Source organism: Pelecanus crispus, chromosome 8 (assembly GCF_030463565.1).
Source record: "Pelecanus crispus isolate bPelCri1 chromosome 8, bPelCri1.pri, whole genome shotgun sequence".
Taxonomy (NCBI): Eukaryota; Metazoa; Chordata; class Aves; order Pelecaniformes; family Pelecanidae; genus Pelecanus; species Pelecanus crispus.
Genome location: NC_134650.1, coordinates 6933762 through 6961370, shown reverse-complemented (window position 1 = coordinate 6961370; position 27609 = coordinate 6933762). Strand labels below are relative to the sequence as shown.

General features: G+C 45.8%; 1 protein-coding gene across 3 annotated transcripts; it reads right to left on the bottom strand.

The window, feature by feature from the left end:
- Positions 1-260: 260 nt before the first annotated feature.
- HMGXB3 (HMG-box containing 3) lies at positions 261-21046 on the bottom strand. 3 transcript variants are annotated; one of them, XM_075715287.1, is made up of 20 exons: positions 20999-21046; positions 20133-20280; positions 19538-19712; positions 18527-19090; positions 17770-17868; positions 16085-16216; positions 13589-14001; positions 13053-13228; positions 12660-12757; positions 12016-12114; positions 11369-11518; positions 9395-9696; positions 7784-7911; positions 6553-6684; positions 6096-6280; positions 5246-5465; positions 4024-4157; positions 3502-3618; positions 2863-3072; positions 261-2283 (listed from the first exon to the last, which is right to left on the bottom strand). In XM_075715287.1, the coding sequence occupies exons 2-20, from the start codon at positions 20276-20278 to the stop codon at positions 1813-1815; spliced, it is 3951 nt and encodes a 1316-aa protein (XP_075571402.1). In that variant the 5' UTR covers positions 20279-20280; positions 20999-21046; the 3' UTR covers positions 261-1812. The 3 variants fall into 3 exon arrangements, with proteins under 3 accessions (XP_075571402.1, XP_075571404.1, XP_075571403.1); XM_075715289.1 differs by lacking the exon at positions 20999-21046 and adding an exon at positions 20673-20746; XM_075715288.1 differs by lacking the exons at positions 12016-12114; positions 20999-21046 and adding an exon at positions 20673-20698.
- Positions 21047-27609: the final 6563 nt, after the last annotated feature.

Genomic DNA, 27609 nt, shown 5'->3' with positions numbered 1-27609 from the left:
CCTACACATCCTTAGCAGGATAATTTTATTTGACGCTCTGGTGAGGTGGCCCAAGCAATTCCTCAAGCTGCTCCTCTCAGAAGAGCTCGCTTCTGAGAATACCAGGCTTTTCCCCCCCACCACGGCAGTGCAGACAGGGATGGTGGTGTACATGCGCCCTTTCCTGCTGCAGCCCTCCACATCTTGTACACAAAAAAACCAAGTCACTTGGCCAGTTTCACCCCCAAAATTGGAGATAATTTATTAAACTTTATCACTGACTGAAAAAAGTCACTAATGTCTCTTATAATAAGTTAATGTTCTTAACAGAAAAACCCCAAGCCATAATTACTGCATTTGCTCAGACTTAATACATTTACTTTAACAGTACGGTACTCAATAAGTTCCCCTTCACAGAAGGGAGTTTTCAACCACACCGCAAGCCTCTGCATGTTCCCCACTGCTCACTCAGACAAAATAAACTCCCCAGATGGCAACTTAGCAGTCTAGCATCCCAGCTCTCTGCGGGTCACAGCAGACATCCATCCACCTCCACCTGCAACAGCAGAAGGGAGCTGGCAGCAAACGTCCGCAGCCTTACAACGGCGGCCCGAGGTGCTCGTCAGACGTGCTGCAGGGGCAGAGGTCTCAGCCTGACTCCTCTCGAGGAGCTGATGGAGCAACCTGGGCAGCACGAGACTCCTCTGACCCACACAGCGCTGTGCAGACACGGGCAGGGCAAACATGACACCTGACAGAGTGCTGGGAGCGCAGATGTGGATGCAGCTCTCCCAGTGCCACCGCTGAGGGCGGGATACCAAACCCTGCTCGCTCTGGTGACACTGCATTCGTCATTTCTCCTTGATCCCACAGACAGTCTTTGTGATTCTGTTCTAAGGGCAGACAACAGAAACACAAGTCCTTGAACAGAATGAAACTGCTAAAATAAATTGAAAAAAAAGTGTCCACGGGGATGGCACACAAGTTTTAAGTGTCCTTTCCCTTTCCACAGCCACTACCTTACACAGCGCTCATACAGCCCTCCAGCGAGCTTGGTTCCCCTGGGGCTCGCCCGGTCAAGTCTTACCTTAACATACAGAACACTTTTCACTCACTGTACGTTTCAGCTTCTAAATTATTAGTGCTCATGTGAAGGGACAAACAATTCTAGAAACTTTCTGCAGCCGAAGCACCCACAACCCTGGACCCAGGAGTGCAGCCTCCAGGGAGGGTCCCCAGATACGGTGCGTTAAAGCTGCATGACTCCTCCTCCTCTTCCTCAACTGAAGACTCCTTGCAGCCAATGCATATGAGAGCTCTGCAAGATTTCCAAGCAGAAGTCAGTGTTCTAAGCTAATCTATTCAGAATGTTTTGGGGGAAATCTTCTCAGCTGTCTGCCTTTCATGCCTGCTCCCACACCCCAGCCCTGCCACCAATCTGCACAAGTCAGCAAGCAAGATTCAGAATTAAAAAAAAACTGTGCGCTTGACCATGCCTACTCCCCGCTACCAGAAATGCCTCTCCCTTCTCCACTCGCCAGCTGCAGGGAGGGCAACATTTCACACCACTGAACAGTGGGTCCATCGCACACCTCGGGAGGCAGTTGCAGCCTTCAGCAAGGCGGGTGACACACCCATGCTCACAGCAGCTATCACGACACTACGGAAGCACACAGCTCTTTGGTCATTAACAGCAATCAAAGCCACCAGCATCGCATCTCCAACCTGTAAAAATAAACTCTCAAGCCAGACAGCTGCCCAAACCTCGCAGAAGCTGGCCCAGCCCACCCATCCGCACGACCAGAGAGAGAAACCAACACGCTGTTTTGTTACTCAGCAACCTCTATCATCCTCCTGCTTCCCCTCTTCATCCTCTTCTGTTTCTGTTTTAATCTGGGCCACTCCGAGCCGGTAGAGAGCATCGCGAATTACCACCTCCCCAGGCTGGCAGCTCTGTACGATCTCCTGGATCTGCCGATTCACAATTTCCCTGCTGGTGAGGAAGTCCATGAGGCGGTTGTAGAGGTAATAGTGCGTGGCGTTCTCAAAGATGATGGGCCTTTGGCGGATGTTGCTAGTTTTGCTGTCGTTGATAGCAGCAATGATGGCGCTGTAAGGCTCCAGCTCTCGGCACAGGGAGATGCAGTGATGCTGAGCCGTTGGATCTTGGTGGCTGTTCTGCTCCGAACCCGTGTGAACAATTCGGCGCACCGACGACTTGGTGATTGGGTGCTGAACAGAGTGCTCAGCCACAGTCATGTCTACGCTGTAGTGCTGGTCTAGCAGTTCAGGGCAGGACACATACTGGAGGAGAGAGACACACGCACCAGGTAGAGCAAGAAGCAGCTTCCCACAGCTAAGAACCGAGACAAAACTACCATTTGGCTGACCTCCAGCCAGGATCCAGGATGGAGGGAGGGCTGACTGATTCAGGCCTCCCCCCCCAAATGCCACAAAGGTGCTTCTGTACGCTCCCTCCTCACTCGTATGCCCTCAGAGATAATCCCAAGGCACTAGCAACCCTCTTCCTCTCCCATTTCTCAAATAACAGCAGTCTGAGAGAAGCAAATTGCTGTGTCAAAATAAGCGACATGCTCCAAAGTTCATGATTTGAACCGTTACAATGCAATTCCAGCACAGCTCTTCCTATTAAGGAGCATGAACCTAACACAATGCCCCAGGCAACACGTAACGCTTTCCACTATGCTCAGAAGCTATGCGCTGGCAAAGCTGTGAGTTAGGAGACACTTATCAGGTCAAACTATCTTAAGGCACAATGCAAGTTACATATATTTTTTTTTCTTTTTTTTTAATTTTAAATCTCACTTGAAACTTTTCCATATTGGACGGGCATAGCAGAGTACAAAGGTGCACATAACTAACCGTTGGAGGATCCATGGGGTCAGAGAAGCAGCCCTGGTTTTTCCCCCACATCTGGGAAGTCAGGCCAGGACAGCACACGTCTGCACACAGTGCCACAGAAGAGGCCGTATCAACAACATACACTGGAGGCCAGTGACGTGAGGAAACCAACAAGTCCACGTGATCCCGGGCATTTTCTCCTTTTACTATGTACTTTGAGCCACACACAACCTGGAAAGAAAAGGATTAACACCAAAGAACACAATAAAACTGAGAAGCTAGAGAAAAAAAAAAAAGAGTCTTAAAAAAAATTAAGCTTCCTTTCAGGTATTCCAGACAATACAGTAACCAGACAGTTACTTTCTCTAAAGATATTCTGTTTCCTCCTCATACGCATCAACTTTATCTTGTTCAGGAACAGGTGATTTTCAACTCCACCTCAGCAGCAACATCAAAACCAGGCTTCAGATCACTAGTCAATCTTGACATCTCCTGCAGGACTGCTCATACTCCAAGCCCCCCAGGCAGCGTGTTTCATTCCCAAGGCTTAGAGAGGCCCACTCCATTGCTTCTATTTAATGAGGGAGTTTCACACTGGTAAGTCGGATAACAGTGAGTAGCAAGGTAAGAAAAAACATTGCTGACTCCAGCCTTCCTTACCTGATGTGGACACACTTTGTAGATTTTCCCTCCTGTGTGATCAGCAGAGGCTTGTGTGATGCTTGTCCCATTCTGTACGAACTCATAGAGAGCCAGGAGGGAGTAGCAGAGCTGGTCCTAGAAAAGACGGGCCCCAGAGAACGTCTGTATGTGGCTAAAATTAATGGACTCCTCCAGAGAGGGAGAAGGCTGCAGGCAAGGTCTCCCAAATCCTAATTTGCACTTCATCCAGTAACTTCCTAATCCCACACTCAGCACCGTGAGGATGACAAGCAATTATACGATGCTGAGCCTGTGACAAGGTAATTACAGGCTTCCTTTCTTCTAGCCCACAAAGGTTCAATTTATTTCACCATGTGTAAGTTATCCCATAATCTGCAGGCACTCACTTCTAACCCAGCCCTGCCCTTAGTGCAGTCAGATGAGAAGTTAATTATCTAGGATGGCAAGCGTGAATGAGAGAAAGACAGTGAAGGACAGCTCCACTCCTGCAGGCTTGTATGTGGGCAAACAAGCCATTACCTTCGTATCTGAAGCCTCCCAGGGGATGCCACACTGTGTCAGAAAGCTCTGCAGCTCTTCCTCACTGTAAGAGCTTATCAGCTCAAGCCTCAAGTTTTCTTCCTGAAGGAGCCTCACCAAGGCACTCCCATTACCTGCAAAGGCAGGAAACAAGTCTCAGCACTCATTCTCAGGAAGGGAAGTCACCAAAATAATTTCTGCTGAAGACTACAGAAGCTAAGACTGCACAACCAACTGCCAGCAAGAGAAAGCCATGAACAGTCCTATTTCCAAAGCGCATCACAGCCCACAGTTCTCTCAAACCCTTCGCTAGCGAGGTTACCAGACTGAGCCCAGCAGAGCTGCAGACTCCAAGAGCACTTGCCTATCCTGTCGTTTGTAACCTTTAAATGACTGGTTGGACTGACGTAAGGATAAACAAGTGACAGAAGAGGCAGAGAAGCGTGACTGCAGCCTTCGGACTAAGCAGTTCCAGGCTTACCCTTCACATCTCCTCCCTGGTTCTTCCTCTGGAGCTCCACTGCCATGAAAGCCCACGTAGCCCTTCTGCAGCTCAGGTCTCTAAAACAGCTGCAGCCCTGTCTGCAAAGCCAACTCATATACTTGCTAAGCTTGCAAACCAGTTTTCCTTCTTATACCCAATACCTAAAGTGTAAAAGGAACCGGGTGCTAACTAAGTTTAGCTCTCATACATCTGAGCTCATTCATCTCATGGTTTCTTGTTACATGCAGTCAGTGCCCTGGATATACTGAATATTGACAACACTGATCAGGAGTAACACATCCATCTTTTTTCAAGTTCTGTAAAAACTTATTCACCCTTTATAATACAGATCATGATATTGAGATACCAAGCACTGCCTGCAGCTTTCACAGTCCAAGCATCTGTCTAACATGAAATACTGACCAGCATTCAAGTTGTGCATGCATCCCTCTGCAATCAGACCACATCTCATTTGGGGTGCAGCGCTCTCACGTCCCCCCCCCGTCTCAAATGCATTAGAGCACACCAGTGCATTCAAGCTTCACTGGGCAGGCCAAGGCTCAAGCTGCTAAGTATCCTGAGAACAGGTGAACTCACCCCAGCATTCTTGCCTTCTCTCAGGAGGCATAACTTTAAGAGAGTCACGCAATCATCAATTCTCAACTCTAAACATGACCAAAAGACTGAAGTCACCGCCACATAAAGCACTCCCTTAATAAGCACAACCTCAGCAGTTACCTGGCACTGGCTGTGCTTCCACATTCTTGTCCTTCTCAGTATTGATCACCATCGCTCCTCTCATCAGTGGAGGGAAGAAAGGAGCAACAATAGAGGCATCAAACTTTGTGATGGGGATACTAGAAGGAAAAGCCATCTGCTCAATCACCTCTGTCTCCATTGTGGACCAGAAGTCTTCTACATTCACTTCACTTGATGGCAAGAATTCTGGCCAAGTAAACTAGAAAGAGCAAGAAACACACTGGTCAAATACAAATAACCGTAGTTTATTTGACAGTTTTGTGTCAACCTCACTCAAGGCATGAGGACTACACAGGAGAGTGCTCAGTCGAAATGTAAGATGATGTCAGGCTCCTAGAGTTCCCCACTATCACTTTTTGTTGGGCAAGAGTCAAAACCATTTATTTGACATAAAAGACAGGCATGCTGTATACTACTAGTAGGCCTTTTTTCCCCATTAGAGAAGACAGCACCTCGAGGAAACTGCTGGTGGGGGCAGGGGGAGGAGAGAAAAAAAAAAAAAAAAAACCAAACAAAACCGAACGCCTTCGTGTCAAAGGAAGAAGGCCAAGTTCAGCAACTTTCATCCAAGGTCCCTACTGTCAGAGGCTGCTGGACAAAAGCTGTGGTCCAGGGACAGAAGATCTTGTTTTCCCCAAACCATACACCAACACCTCTAAGAGGAAGTGCAGGCATCGCCACTCCAGCCACATCCTCTTGCCAGGCATCAGCAGAAAACTGCTCACAAAGGCCTCATGTAATTATCGTGCATTATGAAGACCAGAGTCAGCAAAAGTCATTATGGTCTGCTTTGAACATGAACAGGATATGAAGTTTGTGAAAAGCCTACCTCTATATTTTTCAGTGCCAGGACATTTTCCACGTTCCTCTGGGCTATTTCCACCTTGGGGGTTATGCCACAGATTCCACAGATCATATCATTGTAATCCCGGACTGTTAGGCATTCAAAGGCCCAGTAGCCATTGCACAGCAGTTCCTGGAGCTGAACCTGCTCATCAGGGCTCAGGCTTTTTTCTGAAAAGAGAACATGCCACTGTTACAGCTTTCACTTCCTAAAGTCAGTGGAGAGGTAGTAGAATTCTCCTATGCAGAATAAAAACAAACCTGTCCTCCAGAGAATAGTTACAAAAAACTGGTCACAGAGGTACTCCTGGGTTTAGGAAGTGATTTAACAGAAATATACCACACTAAAATAGGTGATTTTTGCCTTTTTATAACCTAACAATCATCAGCAGGTCACAGTTTGGTGTAAGTGTTATGGTAAAAAAACAAGAAGGAAAACCCACCAGTTTGCTCCTGAACAGAGTCAAGAATATTGCCAACAGCCTCTCTGGGATCCTCACCAAGTTTAATGTGGTTTCGGATTGCGAACAGAAGATCCAAGCTCACTAGCAACTTGTTACCCACATTGAAAAGGCCTGCAGTTAAAACAAGACAGTTATTGTCTGTAGGGTTCCAGGTCTTCCTCACAAAGAAATATATTCTTTATTGATAGGCAACATACATATACAAGTACGGTTCAGAGGATAATGGAAACATGTGGATAGTGCTTCTGGGACTGTTCCCTCTGCACATTAGCAGGATTAGCTCCTTTCACAAACTTGCCTTTAAATTTAAAAAGGTACAAGGAACAGCAGCCAATCCTTCTCCTCAGCTCCATGCTCCCTTGCAGGAGGTCCACAGCAACTGCCACTCGAGTCTCACTAGTCAACACTGAGAAACAGCACCCTGCAGAGACCTCTTTGACTATGATCTCAGGGGTTACCTTGCAGAACTCAACATTTACCACTTACACAGAGGAGACCTACACCAGTGAAGCAAGGCAGTGTCTTCCTCATCAAAGCATTTCATAGAATCAGAATGATTTGGGTTGGAAGGGACCTTTAGAGCTCATCCAGCCCAACCCCCTGCAGTGAGCAGGTACAGCTTTAACCAGATCAGGGTGCTCACAGCCCCGTCCAACCTGACCTGGAATGTTTCTAGGGATGGGGCCTCCACTACCTACCTGTTCCAGTGCTTCACCACCCTCACTGTAAAAGATTTCTTCCTTATATCCAGTCTAAATCTATCCTCCTTTAGTTTAAATCCATTATTCCTTGTCCTGTCACAACAGGCCTTGCTAAAAAGCTTGTCTCCATCCTTCCTATAGGCTCCCTTTAAGTACTGAAACGCCACAATAAGGTCCCCCTGCAGCCTTCTCTTCTCCAGGCTGAACAACCCCACCTCCCTCAGCCTGGCCTTGTAGTAGAGGGGCTCCAGCCCTCGGATCATTTTTGTGGCCCTCCTCTGGACCTGCTTTTTATATGTGTTTTATTTATATGTGGTTTTCCTCACAAATACAGACTTGCTTCCAAAAGAAGCAGAAGAATAGTGCAAGTCAAAAATAATTCAAATTAATACACTGGGGGAGGGAATAGGCTTTTCTGTGCAAAGACAATGCCCTGATACAGTCCCAAGGCTTCTGAAGGGTTTAAACTGTAGTCATACTGTAAGTTGGTATGCTTACATTTTTCCTACCTGTGTAAATGTCAGTGAAGCTATGGAGGGCCAGACACTGCAGGTTCAAGCACACTTTGACCTGAGCTGTAACCACCTGTAATCTATTAGCTGTCAGCAGCCAGCACTCCTGAGGACCAGCAAGGGAACTGTAACAGACAACAAAAGACAACTCAGAGAGTCAAGCCAACAGGTTTTTCAACTACAACATTTTAAGTTATTACTGGACTGAAATGAGTTCATTAGTATGTCAGCCTAAGCCAGTTCACACCGTTTCACACCAGAAAAAAAAAAAAGTTACATTTTAAAATGGATTCCCCTGGCAGAGTCAGGTCGCTGCTCACATTCTTTTAACCGCACTAGAACATCTCTCCAGCTCCATACATTGGGCGCATAGTATTTCAGAGGTGGAGAAAATCTGCGGCCCCAGCTGCCCTGGGAGAAGCATCAGCCCTATTGCTGTGGGACAACAAATGGTGACTAGTAACGCATTCTACCTGACAGCCTGTCCCTGCATGCACAAAGATTCAGAAAGGGCTGCTCCTCTACAGTACAGCTGCCGAGGAGGAGGTCCAGACAGGAAAAAGCCAGTTGTGCCCTAGTGGCAGAAATATAGCTGTCCACCTGAGAAAATAGGAATCAAAGTCAAAGCTAGCTCCCTCCCACTGGCAGGGGTTTAATTAGAGCCTACGCAGGCACGCATGAGAGTCCCACACACAGAGCACTGCAAAGCAGCCCAGCGTAGAAGCAAGGATTTACAATGCACAGGTTGGTTAAGTCACAAGGTGAGCGACAGGGTGCAAGATAGCACTGTTCTGCAAAAATTTTTGAGTATAAAAAGTATCTCTGCTGGAAAAAATCTCAATTAGTACTAGCCTGACCAAAGCAAACATCCATAATTGGTATCAAGAAAATCTTTTTCATTGAAGAAAGAAACACAACAGTAAACTACCCGACATTTTGCTGTGGGAAACGTTTCGGCTCATGCTTTCGGCAACAGGAGGATGTTTGGCAGACTCAGTGAGGAGATATCCTACAGGCTTTTATACAAATCTAGTTAAGGTAATCTAGCCTATATACTGGTAGTTTCTGAAAGTCCTTCAGGTTTCAACTTGGATATTTGTTCCAAAAAAGGATTCACTCAAGCCCACGCTAAGCCATGAAAAGAAGGAAAACATCACAAGCAAAAAGATCCACACAGGATATTCAGATCAGGAAGAGAGAGAAAAGGGAAATCACATAATGCACATCTATAATCCCACAAGTTGGCCTCTGCCAGCCCCAAAACATCAGAATGGAAAACAAAGAAGGGATGACTAATGAAAAGACTGTTTCAAGAAAAAAAAAAAAACAAAACCAAAAAACCAAAAAAAACCCCATCTATACTTGGCAGTCACTCTTTGATCAAGTGCTCCCACTGTTCAGAAATGGTAACTATGACAAACTACACTGCACAGGAGAAACAGCTTACTGCTAACCAGCTAAACCCTTTCCACACGCATGTAGCTCATTCAGTGTCACTTACACCAGCTTCAGTACCAGGGGCTAAAGCAAACATTATTTCAGGCACGCTTGCAACATAGAGTATCAGCATGAGTTTGAAAGAGTCACAAGTCTAAAACAGAATCTTACTTCTGTCCCCCTTTGAACAATGGGCTGTTACAGAGGAGGCACTGCGCAGATGGAGACTCATAGTAGTTTGACCAGGAGGTCTGCTCTATGGTGACTGTCTCCTCACTCACGTTGGACAGGATGAGCCGCGAGCTGTTGAGTTCATGGATGAGCGTGAAGACCTCGGCCAGTTCCGATTCATTCTCTGGGATCTGCATTACCTTGCGCAGCAACTGCAGGGTGGATTGACGCTGGATCTCTTTCTGGGATGGGGTTAGGGGCTCGCTGGTGTTCAGCACATCAGACTGACCTGGACTGACCTCCTAGAAAGCAAGTCAAACACTCACATATTCAACTAGGCAAGCATAGGGATGAAATATTAAGAAGCCCAAAGAATTCGTAAAAGGTAGCAGAAAAACAGTAACCTTTGTACCCAGTAGACTTGACTTCTACTCCACTGCTCAATCATTGACCCCAGACAGTAGCTTCAAGCCTAAGTTACTTCACCAAAAATACTTTATTACAGCCCAGCCTTTCAGGAACTCCAATAATACTGCTAGACCATCACAGGTTTGCCACTAAACTGGAGTGTTAGTGCAGAGCTGGAGGATCAAGAGGGTGAGGACAACCATCAACAGGTACATAAACGCTGCAATAATCCTGGCCATTGTAACTGCCTTTCTCTATAGGTTATCAAGCACTCCTGCATAACATGCTCAGACAGCCACAGCAGTCTGCACACCTCTCCAGAAGCTAGAGGAGACAAGCGCTAAATGAGAACTATGTGCTGCAACGTACAGAATACACTAATCAATTACAATTGATCAACTATAGTCCTTAGACACCCCCCCCAACACACATATGCTATCAAGACAAAATGCACAAACACAGGAGAATGAAACTCTAGGAGGTTCAGAAGAACAGCAAGAATGCAAACAGGCTAATCTGTTTAATCACTTAAACTCTTCTGCCAACGTTTCAACCTGTTTTTCTGTCTAGTCTAGCAATGAGGTAAATGATCAGTCCAAACGCACAGAGACAACAATGAACTGTGTGATAGGAATGTTACACAGATCTAGAACCAGAAAATAAGAAAAAACTAAATGAGGAAGAGACAAGCCACATGCCTCTCAAAATGCAAGCTGAGCTAAGCACACTGCTGTTCCTTACACAGCTGCTTATGTGTGAGTTTCACACAGGCCATTTCAGTTTGTTTGTTTGTTTTAAAAAACACTACACAAAGTTACATTCTTCAAAATAAAAAAAGGCAAGTGGAAGAGACACATTACCACACCTAGCCTGTCTACATGCTGTGTCAGCATTCCAGCTAAGAACAGGATAGCTCCTTTTTTTATTTTTTTTAAAAAACAAAACAAGTCTGTATGGGAAAAGCTAACCTTTGAAACTTCAAATGCAAAAAAACCCCAAACAAACAAAAAACAGAATTCATTGTTTACATCCATGTAGAACAGCAGACAACTGAAAAACATCTTTTTACAACAGAAAAAGATGCTACATCCAGAAATAAATTCAGGCTGGAAGTAAAGTTGCACTACTAACCCCTAAAAATAGGAAGCTCTAATACAAGATGTACTAACTCAACTGACATTAGCCACAAACTGGTCACAAAGCAGAGCATATTTGGGAGTTTCTTGATGAAGTCTGAAGTTCAGCAAAGCTGAGAGAACAAGTGTGACTTTAGGGGTGATTTCCCCAGCATGTACTGACACATCGTAAGCATTTTCAAGCTACAGAGACATCCAGTGGTAGAACTGAGCACGCTCAGTCTCATTCTCAGCCTGACGCACCACTGTTGCGGGAGTTGGACAGTACAAACATCATCGCAAGTATTTTCAATCAGACATTATTCTGTTAGAAAAGTTCACCATAATGTAAAAAAAAATTAACATGTTCCCATGGGCACGTGCGAACTAAGGTACTTCCCTGCCCACCCCAGGATAGCCATTTGATAAGACAAACAATTCTGAACCTTACCAGGGATTTTGCTGTTTTCTCAGCTCTGTCTTTGGCAAGATTGTATCCGCAGCGTGGACAGATTCGTGGCTTATGCCTGTTTGTATACACGTAACTACAAGAGGGGTTCTTGCATTTCCCTCTGCCACGTGATGTCGCCAATCCCAAATCCTGAATGACACAAAAAAGACATTTGCTGACCTTGACTTTTAGATGCCAACAAGATTCTAGAAAAGTCTGCTTGAGTATCATATGCTTTTTCACCAGTTTATAACACCTCGTTTAAAGGTCAAATAGCAGGCCCTGTCACTTCACACAGAATATTTTAATTGGCACTCAAACATTTTGGCACCAGTTCCAGAAAACACAAACACTCACAAATTAAACTCATTCAGAAACCACTCATCCTCCCTGCTGAACTCAGGGAAGGGATGTGGATTATGCTGGGACATGAAGAGAAATCCAGTTCTTAACAAGGTCCCAAACATGACTGCAACAGAGTACAGTCACCCTGGATTAGGTCAACAGATGACATACAAAGTACAGATTGTCTCACATTAAATACGAGATACATTTCTGCAAGTCAGTAAAACAAAAGTCACAGAACAGTCTCATCCCAGAGATGACACTCCCCATTGCATAAGTCAGGCCATCTGAAAAATTCTCACCAAAGTTACGGTGCAGCTGTACTTGTTGGAAGGGAATATGTCTGGTTTGACCTCCACTACTTTAACCTGAGATGCCCTGCTGGTCAAAGCACTGTGGAGCTGAAGATTGAAAGCAGAATAAACAACACCCATGAGACACCTACTACTGAATACATACATCCTGTAAGCAATACCTATTAGCATTTTTTACCCCCAAGAAATCAATTAATGTTCATTTGATATCAGAAGACTACAACACACTGTTTTGCATACTAAGGCATTACAATTCAAACAGAAGTATTCCAGCATCTTGGCATACTCAGTCATATTTCACAGGTGAAAGACTCAGTGCTCAGTATTGCACTTCTGATTATCAAAGCACTGGCAGATCCTCAGAACATCTTCTGGCAGTAGCTGGGAGGTTCTCAAAGCAGCCAACAGAAGGACTGTCCATCAGCATCTCTCAGTTTAGTTCCTACACTCAGCCATCTAGCACTCGTGACGCTTCCAAGCCATCTCATAAAAACTGTCAGTCACAGATCTCATCCTCATAAAGCTGCTATATTTTTATGTTCTATTTCTCACCACTCAAGTCATATCCCTCATCTGGGGAAAAAAAAACCACAGGAAAATAATATGCATTTTGAAGAACAAAGCACAAGTACCTTTCGCTCCTCGGCACTTGGTGGCTGCAGAATTGACTGGCCCAACTGTTTCAGCGTACTGGGCTTCAAGCCTGATGTTCTCACAGGGGAATGCTTGTCTTGAAGGAGGAAAAAAATGCAGCAGGTTAGATATGAGAAAAGAGGTCCTGTTTCATTCTGACATCTTTGGTAAATGCCACCATAGTCATGTGAGATTTTTCCTCTGAACTTGAAATGACCCAAGCAGGTATTTCATGGCCCATTTACCTGCACTCTCAGAGAAAAAGAGAGTGTTTTTTTCTAGGGTGGGTCACTACCTCCCTTCAGACATATCTTATTATTTGAGAGAGACCACTTCAACGTGGTGAGGAAAGACAACCACTCCCAAAGCATACCAGAGAATACTGCTTTTACCGGTATTTGCAAAGGCCTGTCTGCTGCTAGGCTGCTCAGTGCTGGCTTCTCTCCCCACACTGGCTGGTGCGGGCAGAATGGCTCGCATGGGTCTTGCTGCAGCCAGCAAGGAGGGCTTAGGTCTTGGTTTACTCTTTACTTCCTGTCCTTTGTGTGTAGCAGCTGGAGCATCAATTCTGAAAGACAAGAGCTACGGTTGGAAAAAAATTCCATGGTTTCCCTCTCATCCTCAATTTTCTTCTCTTCCCTGAATTGTGCTTTATTAGCACAATAATCACAGCTATTGCAGTAGAAAGGAGAAATAGTGCTAAGGTTACATCTGCCCTGTGACTGCAGTTTAATTGTCACTTTAAAAGAAGATTAGCTCTAATGGAGAAAACAATCTCAAAGGAATAATCCTGAACTGGCAGAAAACAGACAGTAAACGGAAGAGATCTTACAGGAAGCACTGCCAACAGCCTTCAATTTCTTGGATTTGTCCCATCAGCATACAACAGACATCATACGCTCCCATAACATATGGAAAACTGACTCACCCCATTGGCTTTTTTGCAGAGGCATTTGGACTCGACACCTCAGAAGATGGTGGCATCCCCAGCCCTACGCTATCTTTTTCTGCCTGCTCTGAAGAAGAGTCTCCTTGCCGTTGGCTCTCTTGACCCAGCATCACTCCAACAGTGCTCCCTCTGTCTTCAGCAAGCACATTGTTTGCAAGAATGTGAGCCTCAGAGATGATCACTTCCTTCCACTCAGTCTCCTGCATTTGTCCTCCAGCAGGCACAGCATTCAGCAGCTGGCTGACAGCTTCAGAGCTTTCCAAGGCAGACTTGGAGGTACCCTCGCTAACAGCTGCTGGTTCTGTGAATACTGACTGTTGACCTCTTTTAGCTGCCGGAGTTTTAAGAGAGGCGCCTGAATTTGGCTCAGATTTGCTTTTTGATTGCTTTTCCTGGAAACAAAGAGATAGTCACATTTCAGAGCTTTAGGCTTTCACAGATAAGTAAGTTCCCTTCACATATGCCAGGTTTGCCATGGCCTATTTAACGCTGGATCAAAACAGCAAAATCCTAAGTGTTTAAGCAGTGAATTGTACAAGAGCAGAAAGACATCATCTCCTACGACAGCAAAGTCCCTGTTAACATTTTATCTAGCCTCCTGGCCCTTCATGTATTATTTTTAGACACTGTTTACTTAGAAGAATCAGTCTTTCTTAAACTCCCTCAAATACCACCATTAGCATCAACATCGCAAACTCACCCACCACACTCTGTAACAAGGGCCCACCTCCTACGCTCCCCTTTCACAGCTTCAGCTCTCTGACGCTGTCTGTTCTTCCACACTATTGAGGAACCAAAGGGATAGAGAACTTGTATCTTTTGGATACGTGCATTCAGAAAAGCACGCATTTGAGCGAGTCAGGAAACAGAGAATTACTCAGGAAGGTTTTCTGACTTTAAGAAAAATGTTACCTTCAAGACTAAGGCTACAGAAGCCATGTATTGGGGTCAATGAAGGTACAATGGAACACTGAATCGGTAATACGCAAAAAGATACCAGAAATGGAATCAAGAGTTTCTGGCAGGATAAACAAAATTCTAAGCTCTCTACAGAGTTCATACTCAGAAGGATAATCTAGGTTTTTAAAAACAGACATGTTCTAACCTAGTGATTTTTCTTTCTAAGGAACAGGAAGGTATGTATATATTTAGTTTCAGTTCTACTGATGTTATTAGTGGTTAAAAAAACCTGCTGGTGCATGCTTTTCCCAAGGCGTGACACCATAACACAAAAGTGGAACTGTTTATGCAAGCGTGTTCCCAGAAGAGCAGAATAAAACTGAAAGCCAGGAAGAAAACTCCATCTAAAACCTTTCAGTTCTAATCAATGTAGGATTTAACAGGAGCAGGCATGCCATATTAAGGCAGAAACACATTTTTGCAGTTAGCCATCTATCTACTTCAGCAGGTTTACAGAACAAAAGCTAAGAAGCCATCATCACTATCTGTATCCTACCACATAGGAAGCCCAGTCATCAGCTCAGACACTACAGAGTTTGTAAGCTGCCTAAAAAAGTTCTTGCCCCCAAATGCTTAACGGATCTAGACACAAAACAAAGCAGGTTCCGAACAAATCCACATAAAGCCACTGAACGTCAATGCAAATTTTCACACTGAGAACATCCTTTAACTTGTGCCTCATGAGCCTTGTTTCCGACAGAAATTTAATGAATGCACATCTGTTCAGAGCTGACTAATTACCACGAGAGGGACAAGGTTTAAGGAGCAAGTGTTTTTTGCTGTATACAGCTAGTAGAGATGCCAATAACTTAAGCAGAGTAGGCATCATGTGGAGAAAGACTTTTCCACTCAAACAAACTTCACAACTCAACCAACACATGGGAATTTCCTTCCAGCCAAAGGTCAGAACATCACGAATGATCAGACACACGGCCATGAGTCAACAATACCCAACAGCACTTCAGCTTCCACTAGATCAACTTTATTAGCTAGCTCCCAAAGGATCGTATACAAAGTATAGTTGAGAACTGTTCTTCCTTTCTGTTGAAAAAATGATGTTGAAAGACCACAGAAAACCTCAATTTGTAGAATAACTTCAAACACAGATAAATTACCACAAACAAATGGTTCAACCAAATCCCTGAGCTTAGCTAGGGCTGCAGCCGGAACAGGCAATGCCTTCCAATCACAGGAATTATAATGCAGGCGGAGGGCCAGAAAAATATGTGTCATCTCAGTGAGAGAGAGTTACCAAATGCAGCCTCATCTATTCTAACTGACACCATTACAAGTGGCATCTCTACCCAAGGTGTGGTGATTTTGGGTCTGTCTCACCTTGGCTGAGTGTCCTCTGCAATGGTGACTTGGTCCAGCACAAGCATTGGAACACAAGTGCAGGGATCAATTCTGGCATATCTGACCTCCTCTGCTAGATCTACAGGTCTAGAAATATCACAGGCATTCACAAAACCAGCACTTTCTGTCTGAAAACCAGGGAAGGAAAGGCATATTTACCTTTGGGATCCATTTCCCTCCCAGGAAGTTCCCACATGTCGGGCATTTTGGTGGCTTATGCCTGGTGACGTAAGTGAAGGAACAGCCAGGATTGGTGCAGTTTCCATGTCCCCTGCGAGTATAGGTGGTTGTCTGAAATGAGAGATGTCAAGAATTTCTCTACAGATCTGAAAAACACAAAGCTGTGCTCATCGCTCCCTTCTTCCTCGTAAGCACTTTACAAACTTTATTGAGCAAATCACAGCCCTCCACTGTTATTCCTTTCACCGATCAACCACCACACGGTTGGATCAGAGTGAGTCAGCACCATTAACTACTCTGACTCTAAATGCTCAGTCTATACAACAGCCTTCAGTATTACCAGAATTGAGATCAAATTGCAGAGCAGAGATGAACAATGCATATAACCTACTGCAGAAGCTAACCTTGCATTTACAATGATGTCACAGTTCTCCTGTAAGTATGAAAAAGTCATAATAAGATGGTATAAAAATGATTCAAACAGCAGTCCGCAGCGAGGCAAGATGTGATTAACAGACTTATGTCAACAGGGTGACAAGACTTGAAGACAAGCATTCATGATGCAGAGGCAGTTTTTGTCAGTAATTTGTTGTTGTATGCAGTGGTCAAGGACTCCCTCGTGCTTTACTGTAACTTGCTATAAACTACTGTAACACCAGCAGCACGACCAGATGCTATTTATAAAGACAACTAAAGCAGAACCTGTCATCTTTGCCAGGACAACTGCATTAACACATTGAGTTTCTGCCAGATGGGTACTTCTCAATATTCTGTACTCAACACTCCTGAGGGAGCTGTTGTGCCGTAAGTCCCTAACGAGGCACGGTTCTTCCTAGAAATGCAAGTGCTGCTGTCAAAGAAATGAGACAATTTAAGCTGGGTACTTCTCCTCAGGAACAAAAGCCTGAGGTACTTCCATTCTCCCTAAGACACCTGGAAGAATATCATGCTATGCACCACTATAAATATCTGCAGTGTTCCACCAGCTGCAAGCGTAGAGGACCTGGAAAACAGGATTTGATGCCAGCTTATACAGCATGAGGAGCTGCAGTGCTGACTGTACAATGAAGCCCTACAACGGCTACAGAAATACAGGTGGATGGAGTTGTTAGATTAGAGAAATAATACTACTCTTCCTCATGCAATGGGCCACACAGCCTTTTACATGGGTTCTCAAAACCTTAGGTCACTGCTCCTCTCCTGTCATGTGACCAAAGTGACAGCCATCCACGAGACTGGGGAGATCACATGTTCCTGTCACAAAAGCAGATTCTTGCCCTTAAAGGGATAGACACTGGCGTTTTATGAAGACAAAAATACGCATCCAAGTAGAGGACACAGATGGCTACAGACCCTGAAAAGGGCAACACAGAAACTGCTGTTGGCCAGATGTGTTGTGATAGCATTATCTACTTCATCTGTTTCCAAGAACTCCTTGAGGAAGAAGGCAGCAGAAACAGGCCTGTATAAGACACTCTAGGAAGTCAGAGACCCCCATCAGCATACACGAGGCATAAAACCAGGGACAAGAAATATATCAACTGACATGATTATCTTTAAGAACCGGACCATGATCAAACCCTTCCTACTCTAACATCTTTAAGACAAACCTATGGTAATACACCCATACCTTAAAATACCATACAGGAGTCTGAAATTCTTACCAATTTAATTGATGCTGGGTTCTCCACAACAGAATGAGCTGGCAAAGGTAACATAATAAACTGTGTAGCAGGCGTTGAGGAACTACTCTCTTCAGTATCCTAAAATGAAGCCAAAGGGAAAATACATGCAGAAAACAAGAGACATGGTGACCTGTGTCCCACCCTGCCATGAACACTACCATCAAACGTATGTCTTAAGGACTAATGAGACCAGAAAGCAGGAAAGAAGAGTGATCATTTCAAAAGCAATGGCCTTATCAGGTCTGCTCTGAAAATTACCAAACTCTTCACAGCTTGAAATTGAAAACAGCAGATCCAGTTTTTCACAGAATAAGGTTTTCTATAACCGATCCCTAACACCTCAACTTAAAAGGACTCCCTTCTACCTCTCTGCAACCAAGAAAACAGCTATCAGGAGCACAGAGGTAACATATTTTCTCCCCAAAATCTTGTAGTCCAACTGTGAAACCCACTCCAAGTATTGTTATAAGAAATAATTCAAAAACTTCAAGCAGTCATCTTAAGACACAAGTTATATCAGCATATGGCAAGAGAAGACATATGGCATATGCAAGCAGAGACGCTGTAATCACTGAGTTACAAAAGTTGCTGTTTCCCTCACCACTGAGCACAAGCTTGTTGGGCACTACAGGACCTCCTGCAGCCACCAAAGACGTCAAGTACAATGTGTTGAACAGCACTTGGACTTTTCAGGTGAGATGCTGACAGGAGGCTGAGTGTCACTAGAATAACTTACCTTCCCAGTCACCACGGTCACCACAGACACACCATCTGAAACCTGAGGACGGGCCACAGCGATGCTCCCGTTGGAGATGTCTGTGGAGCTGCTAACTAGAGTCTCTTCAATAACTACCCGAGCTGTCTGATATGGTTGCCCTTCTATTTCCAAAGAAGCCTCATCCAAGAGGATATCTCCAGCCACTTTCTCTGTCACAGGCCCAACATAGTGAGAGAGAACCTCTGACGCAACCACTTCTTCCACAGCATCTGGCTGACCAAAGGATGCAGTCTCTTCTGCTAGTCCTTCGATGGCAATGCACTGCTCGGAAATGCCAACACGGCTCGAGTCCACAGAAAGGATGTTTTGCACAGCATCACAGGAGACATTTGTGATATTGGTGGAAGCTGTTAACCCTTCAGACACTGCCTGACCCTGTGTCACACACAGTTCCAGCGACTGCCTGCTCCTGTCCTCCTGAAGAGTGGTTTTGGGAATAATTATATAATCTGAGCGAGGAAGAATCTTACGGAAACCTGGAATGTCTGGAACTACTGCAGTTCGAGTGGACACCTTGGAGTTCTGTTGGCAAAAACAGAGTATGGAATAAATGAATACAAGAAAAGGAAGAGATTCAGTTCTCAATCCTGCTAATTTAGTGCCTAAAGTTCAAATGGTTTCCTGAGGTAATTTGCTGGGAATTTCTCCACATGACAGAGCCTGCAGAATCTCTCAGCCCTGGTTTTATCATCCACCGTACCATCAATCACCCTGACGACATGACACAAAAATAACTACCATCCCTGTCAGCAGGTACTAGACACATCCATCTTGAATTTCAACACATTATCCCTTGACTGAACAGAAGGCAAAAGCAAGAGGCAGTGGCCTCACGCGCTGCTTCTTTATAGGCTGTCCCAAGCAGAAATACAAACTGCAACCTGCAGTTAAGTGATTCTCCCACACACAGTGCTGCAGTTAAGTGCCTCTCTCTTCACATGGCAAAGAACTGCCAGAAAGATGACTTACCGGGTCCAATCCCTCTTTCTCTAGCTTGGCTTTCTCCAAGTAATAGCTTTTTTCAGCCACACTGAGCAACCTCCAGCTCTCACTGATCTTTTTGTTGATTTCAGATTGAGGGAGGTGGGGGAGCTCTTGCTGAACTTTCAAGTAAATGTCGTAATAGTAGAGGAGGTAAGCAGATCTGAAACACAACCAGAGACCGAAACGTTAATGTCGTTCTACATAAATTCCTTTGGAAAGAGAAATCCACAAGATTCACATTTGTCTCAAGGTCAAATGACAAGCACATTACATTCAATTTGACTCATAAATGCAATTTTTTAACCAAATGAGAACTAAGATTCCGAGGAGAACCTCTGACGTAAGGAGAAAGAGCCTAAGGCAAATTATTCTGGGGTACACAAACTTTAGATCGAGCAACGGTAGCACCCATAAAGGCAAGGATGTCAGAGTGGGCCCAAAGTGTCAAGCTAATGTTTTATATATGAAGTTTTATACCATGAAGTGTTCCAAGTGCACTGCAAAGTTCACTTTTATCAGAAACAAGGAAAACCGCTCCCACACCCTACACAGGCGCTAACTGAAGACAAAAAGAACTTACCTCGGTTTTTTGGCTTTTTCTCCATGATCACCAGTACTTTTATATTTCTTTTTCTTCTTAGACGGCACCGGCGATGCATAAGTGTAAGAGCCCTCTATTTCCTCCATTACCACGGTTACTTCGGTGCCATCATATGGAGCCTCCATTGCTAAAAATACATATTTTATGTTATGCACTCGCCAAGTTATACAACATTTCTCCCAACAAAAGCTGCTCTTAATCACCTTTATAAACCAACAGCATCACTGGCACGTAAGATTGACTTTAATTACCCAAGATAACTACGTGTTAGCTATTTATAGATTTTTAGAAGGAAACACATTTCTTACTATGACCTCAAAACCACCAGTTCAGTGCAGACACCCTGCATCTGCAGTTAAAAGCTACATTTGCCCAGAAACCTCTCAGGTAAGTTTGGAAGTCTAGAACGAGCCTTATGCCCAGCAAGCAGGTGTCCAGCTAGGAGATATCCCGGTCACGCTCACAAATGCGAGGCCAGAGGCTGAATAAGCATGGACGCCTCATAATCCTCTTACCCACCAGAAGATCTCCGGGGCTCCTCGCTCAGCGCCGATGACAGCTCCAGCCCCCGCGGCGCTGGGAGGCGGAGAGGACACGAGAAGCCTCAGGAGACAACGGGCAACACTACCTGCGCTCAGCTGCAGCCACGCATGACCCGCGCCTCGGCCCCACGCGGTCACTAATCCCGGGCAAGCCAAAGCCCGTTAAAGCGAGGCCCCGTCTCCTCCACAGCGCCCGAGGGCGAAGGGAAGCGGCGGGGTCCCCCTTCGGCCCCGGCGAACCTTCCCTCCGCGCCCCCTCCTAGGTGCCCCCCGAGGACAGGCCCCGGCGCCTCGGCCACTCACTGGGCAGCAGCGGGGACGAGCGGCCGGCCAGGCAGCGAGCTGCGGTCACGTCCCAGCCGGGGCGCAGCGGCGCGGAGGCGGCAGCGGCGGAGCTACGGGCCAGCCGCATAGAGAAGAGCGGGCGGGCGGGCTAGGCGGAGCGGGCCGCCCCGGCATGCTGGGCCGGCTGCCAGGCCGGGCCCGGGCCGCGGGGCGGGGCGGGAGAGCACCGGACCCGTGGCTCGGCGACCCCCCGCCGCCACCGGAAGCGCTCGCGGCAACTGCATCCGGGTCGCGGCGTGACGGCAGGCGGGGGGCGGGGCCGCGCCGGCGGGAGGGAGGCGGGGCGGGACGGTGGCCGGGAGGGCTCGGGCTTCCGGCCTGCGCGCGGCGTCCCCTTCCCGCCAGTTCTCCTCAGGGCGGCGCGGGCGGGCGGGAGCCGGTGTTAGGGGAGCGCAGCGCGGTTAGAGCGCGGTCAGCGCAGGGCTCGGCCGCCGGCGGCGGGGAGCGCTCAGAGAGCACGGACACCGCCTCCGCGCGTCTGCCGGTGGTGCCGGGCGGGCGTTTGGCCTGACTGTCCCCAGCCGCTCTCCCCCCTTCCCCTCGTGAGGCGGGGAGGCACCGGGGCGAAGCTCTGCTCCCGGGCTCCGCTGAAGTCAGCCCACCCGTGCAGTCAGCCCCGCTTCCCGTTCCCGGTGATGCGTGGCAACCCGAAATTCAGATCCAGCTGAAAATCCGGGAAAGCTCCGTGCCGCTCAGCTGAGGCGGTGGTTGCTCCCCAGCCAGCCGGTCGTAAGGCCAGTGCGGGGCTGCCGCATCGGTTTACCGACATTTTTCACTCAGTTTTGAAGAAAAAGTTTCCATACATGACAAAATAGTTGCTTTTTCACCTTACAGGGCTCTCTACCCCTAACCCTCTTCCTTTGAACCTTTTGAAAGGGGTATATTGTGCAGCTATGGCTTTAACACACGCTTTTCAAATTATATGTTTTGGCTTTTTTTTTTTTTTTCTATTCATGTCTATTTCTGTGTTTTACATCACGATTTCTAACTTTAGAGAAATGTAAACCACATCTATCTCGTGTCTTCTCAGATCTCGGAGGAGCAGAATAAGGGCTCCTCTTGTCTTGTAAGTCATTAATAAAACCACAAAGCAGTCATATGACGGCCAGTATTAAATCTGCAAACAGTTATTTATTCTCGTGAAGCCCTGCAGCTGTTTATGTGCTCTGCTAGTGTTTACGTGCAGTAATTGGTGGCAAGCTCTCCGTTCTACGTCAAACGCTGCGTGGCTTCATCCAACCCGCGTACTTTTCCGAAGCTTTTATCTGGATCTTTATCTGTACTTTTATCTGGATCAATATACAACCTCTAGAATTTTGGTGGAATTATTACCTAGCCAAATATTTGGAAAAAAAAAAATAAAAAAGGCTGATTGGCTTCACAGGGGTAATGAACAACTGAAAAAATAAGAGAAAAAAAACTTGAAGGAAAGCAGCCGTGTTTCCCTCATCGTTCACAGAGGAGTTTCTCACGGCGTACATGCTGTCAATGGCATTAGAAACTCAAACTCTTTCAAAAAATGGGCATTTTGACTCACCTGTGGACATACGGCATGTTGGAAAAATGATATTAACAGCATGTAAATTATTTTAACTATGCTGTAATAGTATTTTGAGGAATGGGGGAAGCTGCTATGTAGCGCTGTCTGTTGTAAGCCCGAGGAAAGTTAGAAAGGAGTACCTGCTGTGTCCGGGGGAGAAAGGCACTCTCCCCCCAGGACACTTCATGTATCATCACCTCAAGAAATGAAAGGTAACGATAGCGATTACGCAGGGATCTCCCTCTCCATTTCCCTGCTAAAGTACAAGGGCCACTTTGAAGGAGTTCAAAAGACAGCCAGGCACACTGAACTACGGCGGGTACCCGCGTTTATTTTTGAAGAGTTGACTTCAGAGTCGGCTTAAATAGATCAGAAATCTTAGCAGATTATTATTAGTTTCGTCCACCTCCAGCTCCCTCACCTGCAAAGCCTTCCGAGGCTCAATCCCTTCTATTCAGTCAATTAATGTTGTCGTGCAAGTAACGTGGGGCTGAGGCATCTTTTGAGTGCGATTTAACATCATCCCCGTGTCAGCCCTCAAACAGCACCAGTGTCCAAGAGGCTTTCATGACACCGGCCCCTGAAACGAAAGCTACGTGGGATTGAGACAGCGCAGCAGCGAGGAGGAAAACGCTGCCGAGAACTTTGGGGGGGTCATTTTCACAGTGGAGGCAGAGGGCTTAAAACCCCCATGGGACCTCCTCTGAGCCTCGCCGATGGTGAGGGAGGTGTGCAGGGGATTTCAGAGCCGTCGGGCGGACCTGTGGCCAGCGATCGTCACCAGGGACAGTTTTCCTTAGTCCTTCTGAGTCATTTTAAACCTCCCTGAGATTTGCTAGGACACTACGCTGGTCATGGTTTCCTTTGAGAGCAAACGCACACTGAACTGGTTCCTCTGTGGCTCTGCACACATCTGCTGTAGCTCCCGCTTCACCCCGCCGTTCGTGGCCTTTCTGCTGATAATAGCTGCAGCAGCATGATAGAGCTGCAGTCGGAGGACTGGAGACAAAGAAGGAGCATCTGTCTGTCTCTAGCAGGGTAAAGGAGCCCCTTTTCCCTCAGAAATGTTTCAATAACGATGTTACTATTTTTAAAATGGCACCAGTGGAAAAGCAAAATAGGATTTGTTGTATTTCTGATGAATTCTGGCGTGTTTGGGAGCTGTTTGCAAGAACAAACATCAGGGATCTCAGAAATGTTAACATTTGCTATGTTTCTAATTATATACACAGGTTTTGGGGGGGTGGGGGTTATGAAACAACAAAGCTTTGGCTCTTAAATGTGGCTGTCTTTAATGAACAGGTAACTCACAGCACACAATTATCAAACAAGAAAAGGGGCTGAAAGTGATGTATTTGATTTGGGTAGCAAAAGGTATCTTCTTGTTTTATCCAAAACAAAGCAGCCTTTAAACCGAGAGAGTTACTGTACCAACCTCTCATTTAATCTTCCAGGATCATAAAAATTTCAATTTCTCCGTGAGGCTGCTATAGCTGCACGTAGTACTTGGGGTTTCTGTGTTTATAAAACAGAACCCGCCTCTCTTCTTTGAAATTGCTTTGGTTTCTGAGTCGCCATTCAACCAAATCTGTTCAAGACTAGTCAAACTAGCACATATTTTACAGTAAATTAAATACGTTTCCTTCAAAAAGGTTACATAAAACATTTTCAAGACATTTATTCTATTTTTCTTAAACAATAAAATAGGCGCAATGATTCATGTTACTTCTCTATTCTAGTTATTTCAATAAAATTGTTAACAAGGCTTAGAGATGACCTTCATATTTTAAACTAAAATTTGATCTCTACACGGTTTTCTACTAAATGAGGTATAAAAGTATTATATGTTAGGTGATGAAAATAATGAAAGCTATGAGAAGAGCCACAGTTAAAAAGACTGTCTAGAGAGTTTATGAAGAAAAGAAACCTAGTGATACATTTGTGTAAAATAATGAACAGTACAGAAAAGGCTAGGCAAGCATTCCCATTCCTTCTTTATTGCAGATAAAGGAAAAGGGATAGCTTTTGAAACTGAAAATTCTAATTTTGTTCAGATTTGGAAAGTGAAATTGGAGCATAACCATTCAAAGCTCACAGGAAGAAATACCCCCAGCTTTGCACAGTATATCACACAGTACATGGGCAAGTATGCAAAACCCACTCAAACTTCATATGGATAATGCACCTATCTAGAAAACTGCAAGCTAAACGACTTCCTGTTTAAAGAATAAGCTCACCACTATCTAAGGGACGAGGAAAAGTTCCCCGAGGCCCCATGTCACCGTCAGTCTATTAGAGAGGGGTGAAGACAGTGCTGGTGGCTCTTAAAGGCAGAGACTTGACTAGGTCTGACACTTTCTCTATAGAGTCCTGAATATATTTTCTTTAACTAAACATTTTTAATTCCCCAGGAACATCAGGAATAGTGTGTCATTGTCCCTGTTTTAGCTGGAGTTCTCCCCAGAGAGCCTCAAGAAACAGATTCTGAGTTTTCTCCCGCTATCTGTAAGTTGTGCTCACTGTTTGCTTGCAAAAAACCAATGGAGCCCTGAGATGCTGCACGGTCTTTCTGTGGCACACCCGTGGCAGCGCCCAGGTCCTGACATAGCTGCGGAAGAATCAGCCTTGCAGAAAGCAGAAAGCCGGTGTCCGTGACAGTGCAGCGGCTCCAGCATGGCACGGCACGGCAGCTCTGCGCTCTGACAGGAGCAGCGCCTGCGTGAGAGGAGGGAGTCGTTATCTTGGTTCTAGTAAATGTGAGTACGAGATGGAGCCAGCACAGGGCTGCGCGCTGGGCCTGACAGCTCACCCCCAGAAGGCATGTGAATTCTGTCCTTCCTGCTGATTGCAGCTGGGAAAGTGTTATTATTTTCCAGTGTTCACGCTGTGCTGCTCTCTCTGACAGGACATATTGCTTTATTTCATTACAGTTTTGTTAAGTGGCATGTAACATTTTTCTGAAATCAGTCAAGATAACTGCCTTCTTTCTTTAATGAACATGTTAATGATTTTGATCCATGTTGATCCAAGCAGTGTGTTTGCTTAGATCCTTTCACAGCTTGTGAAGTACACAAATGTGTTTCACTGAACAGTAAATGCATTCATTAGTAAGGAGCTGCCCCTTATGAAGGCATCACCTTATGAAATTAGTGTCCTTTGTGCCGAGCCTGTTAAGTATGACAAGCTTGACTTGGTCTACATGGTTTGTGAAGGAAAAGCTACTCAAAGACTTGGCATTTTGTGTTGCAGCTCTAATATGACACTTTACCAGCAACAGTAATTGGGTATGTGATGTGAGTAAACACTGCTTCTCCCTCCCAATTTCAATGATGAAAGAACTGAAGCGCAAAGAGATGAAAAAGAATACCTGAAGATGGGTATCTCACAAACCCACTGAAGTCACTCACTGGTTGACGCAGATCATTGATTCTAACCCCATCTCAATCAGTTGGGGGGGGGGGGGGGGCAGTCCCAGGTTAACAAACAGGGAATGACCATACAATAATACATTTTTTAAAGACTTTCTCCACCTGTATCCTACAGCATTCTGCACACCTGCATCCCTGAGAGTTCAAAACAGTCATGCATGACTTTTGGGATGCCCTAAAATATTCTCAACCCAAGAAAGGTGAACTGGATCCAGATAAACATCTGTTCCTATCCCTGTGAAACTGCACCTTTTAGCACCACTGCCCATAGCCACAGCTGTCACCAAAACAGCAGGACCCCAGTGTGGCCCCCCCACTGTAACTTAATGCTTTCTCAGAAATGCAGAGAGCCAGGAAGGAAAGGGAATCTTTGAGTCAAGGTCTTGGCCCTGGCCCGTATTTTCTGGCTGAGACTGTCTAAAGTCTTTGTCTACAATGCAGACAAAAGACCCACGTGTCGTGCACACGGCTGTAAATTAGCCGGCCTGGGTAGGGATTTGGTTGCTGTGTAGCTGCAGCAGCCAGCTCCTCTGAAGGAGCTGGGTAAGATTCCTCAGGAAGGCTGAGCCTTGCTGTGTCACAGCAGTGCTGGTCCTCACCCCTGCTAGATTAAAGCTTACTCAGAAAGGCTGACAGAAGTTATGGCCACACTTTTCACTGCAGCGTGGACATATAGTAAAAGGCAGTGCAGTGCCAGGAGAGAAAGCAGGAGTCAACGGCTTCTCTCCTGGCATGGCACAGCTGGTTGCCTGCAATAAAGAGTAAAGCTTGACTGGGTGGGAGACAGCAGAGCCTTCTTGGAGCTGAGCTGGGATTGCAAAATGAGCTCCCTCAGGACCGAGGAGCCATGATATACTCCACTAATTTCTGGTCCCAAAGCAATGAGGCTGTTTTTTTTAATCTTGCCTCCTGCAAGATAATGAAATACTTTTTTTTTAAGAGATAGCCACCAGAACAAGACACTCCTTACACTCACATCTTCCCCTGGAGATACAATGGGAGAATGAACAACAGGAGAGATGTGAATCACTTAGTGGTATATTGGAAAGAGCTCAGATACCGGTACGGCTAGTCTGGGATATATAGAGTACATGTGAATCCCTCCAGAGTCTTGCTCATTCTCCTGCTCTGCAGTGTGTGTGGAAATAATGGGGCTCTGTTTTGCTCTCTGTCACGTTTCAGGTACATCTGGGATGCTGACGGTGTGCACCACTGCCCAACCTTCAGTAGCACAGCTAGGAAAGAAATCCTCCGGCTTCCCCTTCAGTGGTAGCTGATGGCTTATGCCACACTGGTGCTCTGTGACAGGTAGGGAAGTGCCACCCCAGCAAGGAGGCAGTTTTCTTGAATACAAAAAGCAGCTCCAGCTGTCAAATACAAAAGGTGCGATCCTGGTATCTGTGATGTTAATCTGGTTTCAAACAGAGCAACCGAGTGGAGAATCAAGTACCCTGACAGTTCACGTTTTTACAGTGACATTCAGAACAACTGCATCTCCTGGTGTTTTGAACAGGATAACACCATTACTGAGTGCAATACTGCTAATCTTGCCTCCGCTCTTTCCACTGAAGGGGAGAACATCAAAGCTTTAACATCTGCAC

Coding starts and splice junctions, on each gene's coding strand:
- HMGXB3 (XM_075715287.1), bottom strand. CDS start 20,278: ATGGAGGCTCCATATGATGGCACCGAAGTAACCGTGGTAATGGAGGAA. Junction 14,002..16,084: donor GAGGGAAATGGATCCCAAAG/GTAAATATGCCT, acceptor CTTTGTTTCCAG/GAAAAGCAATCAAAAAGCAA. Junction 12,758..13,052: donor ACAGGCCTTTGCAAATACCG/GTAAAAGCAGTA, acceptor TCCTCCTTCAAG/ACAAGCATTCCCCTGTGAGA.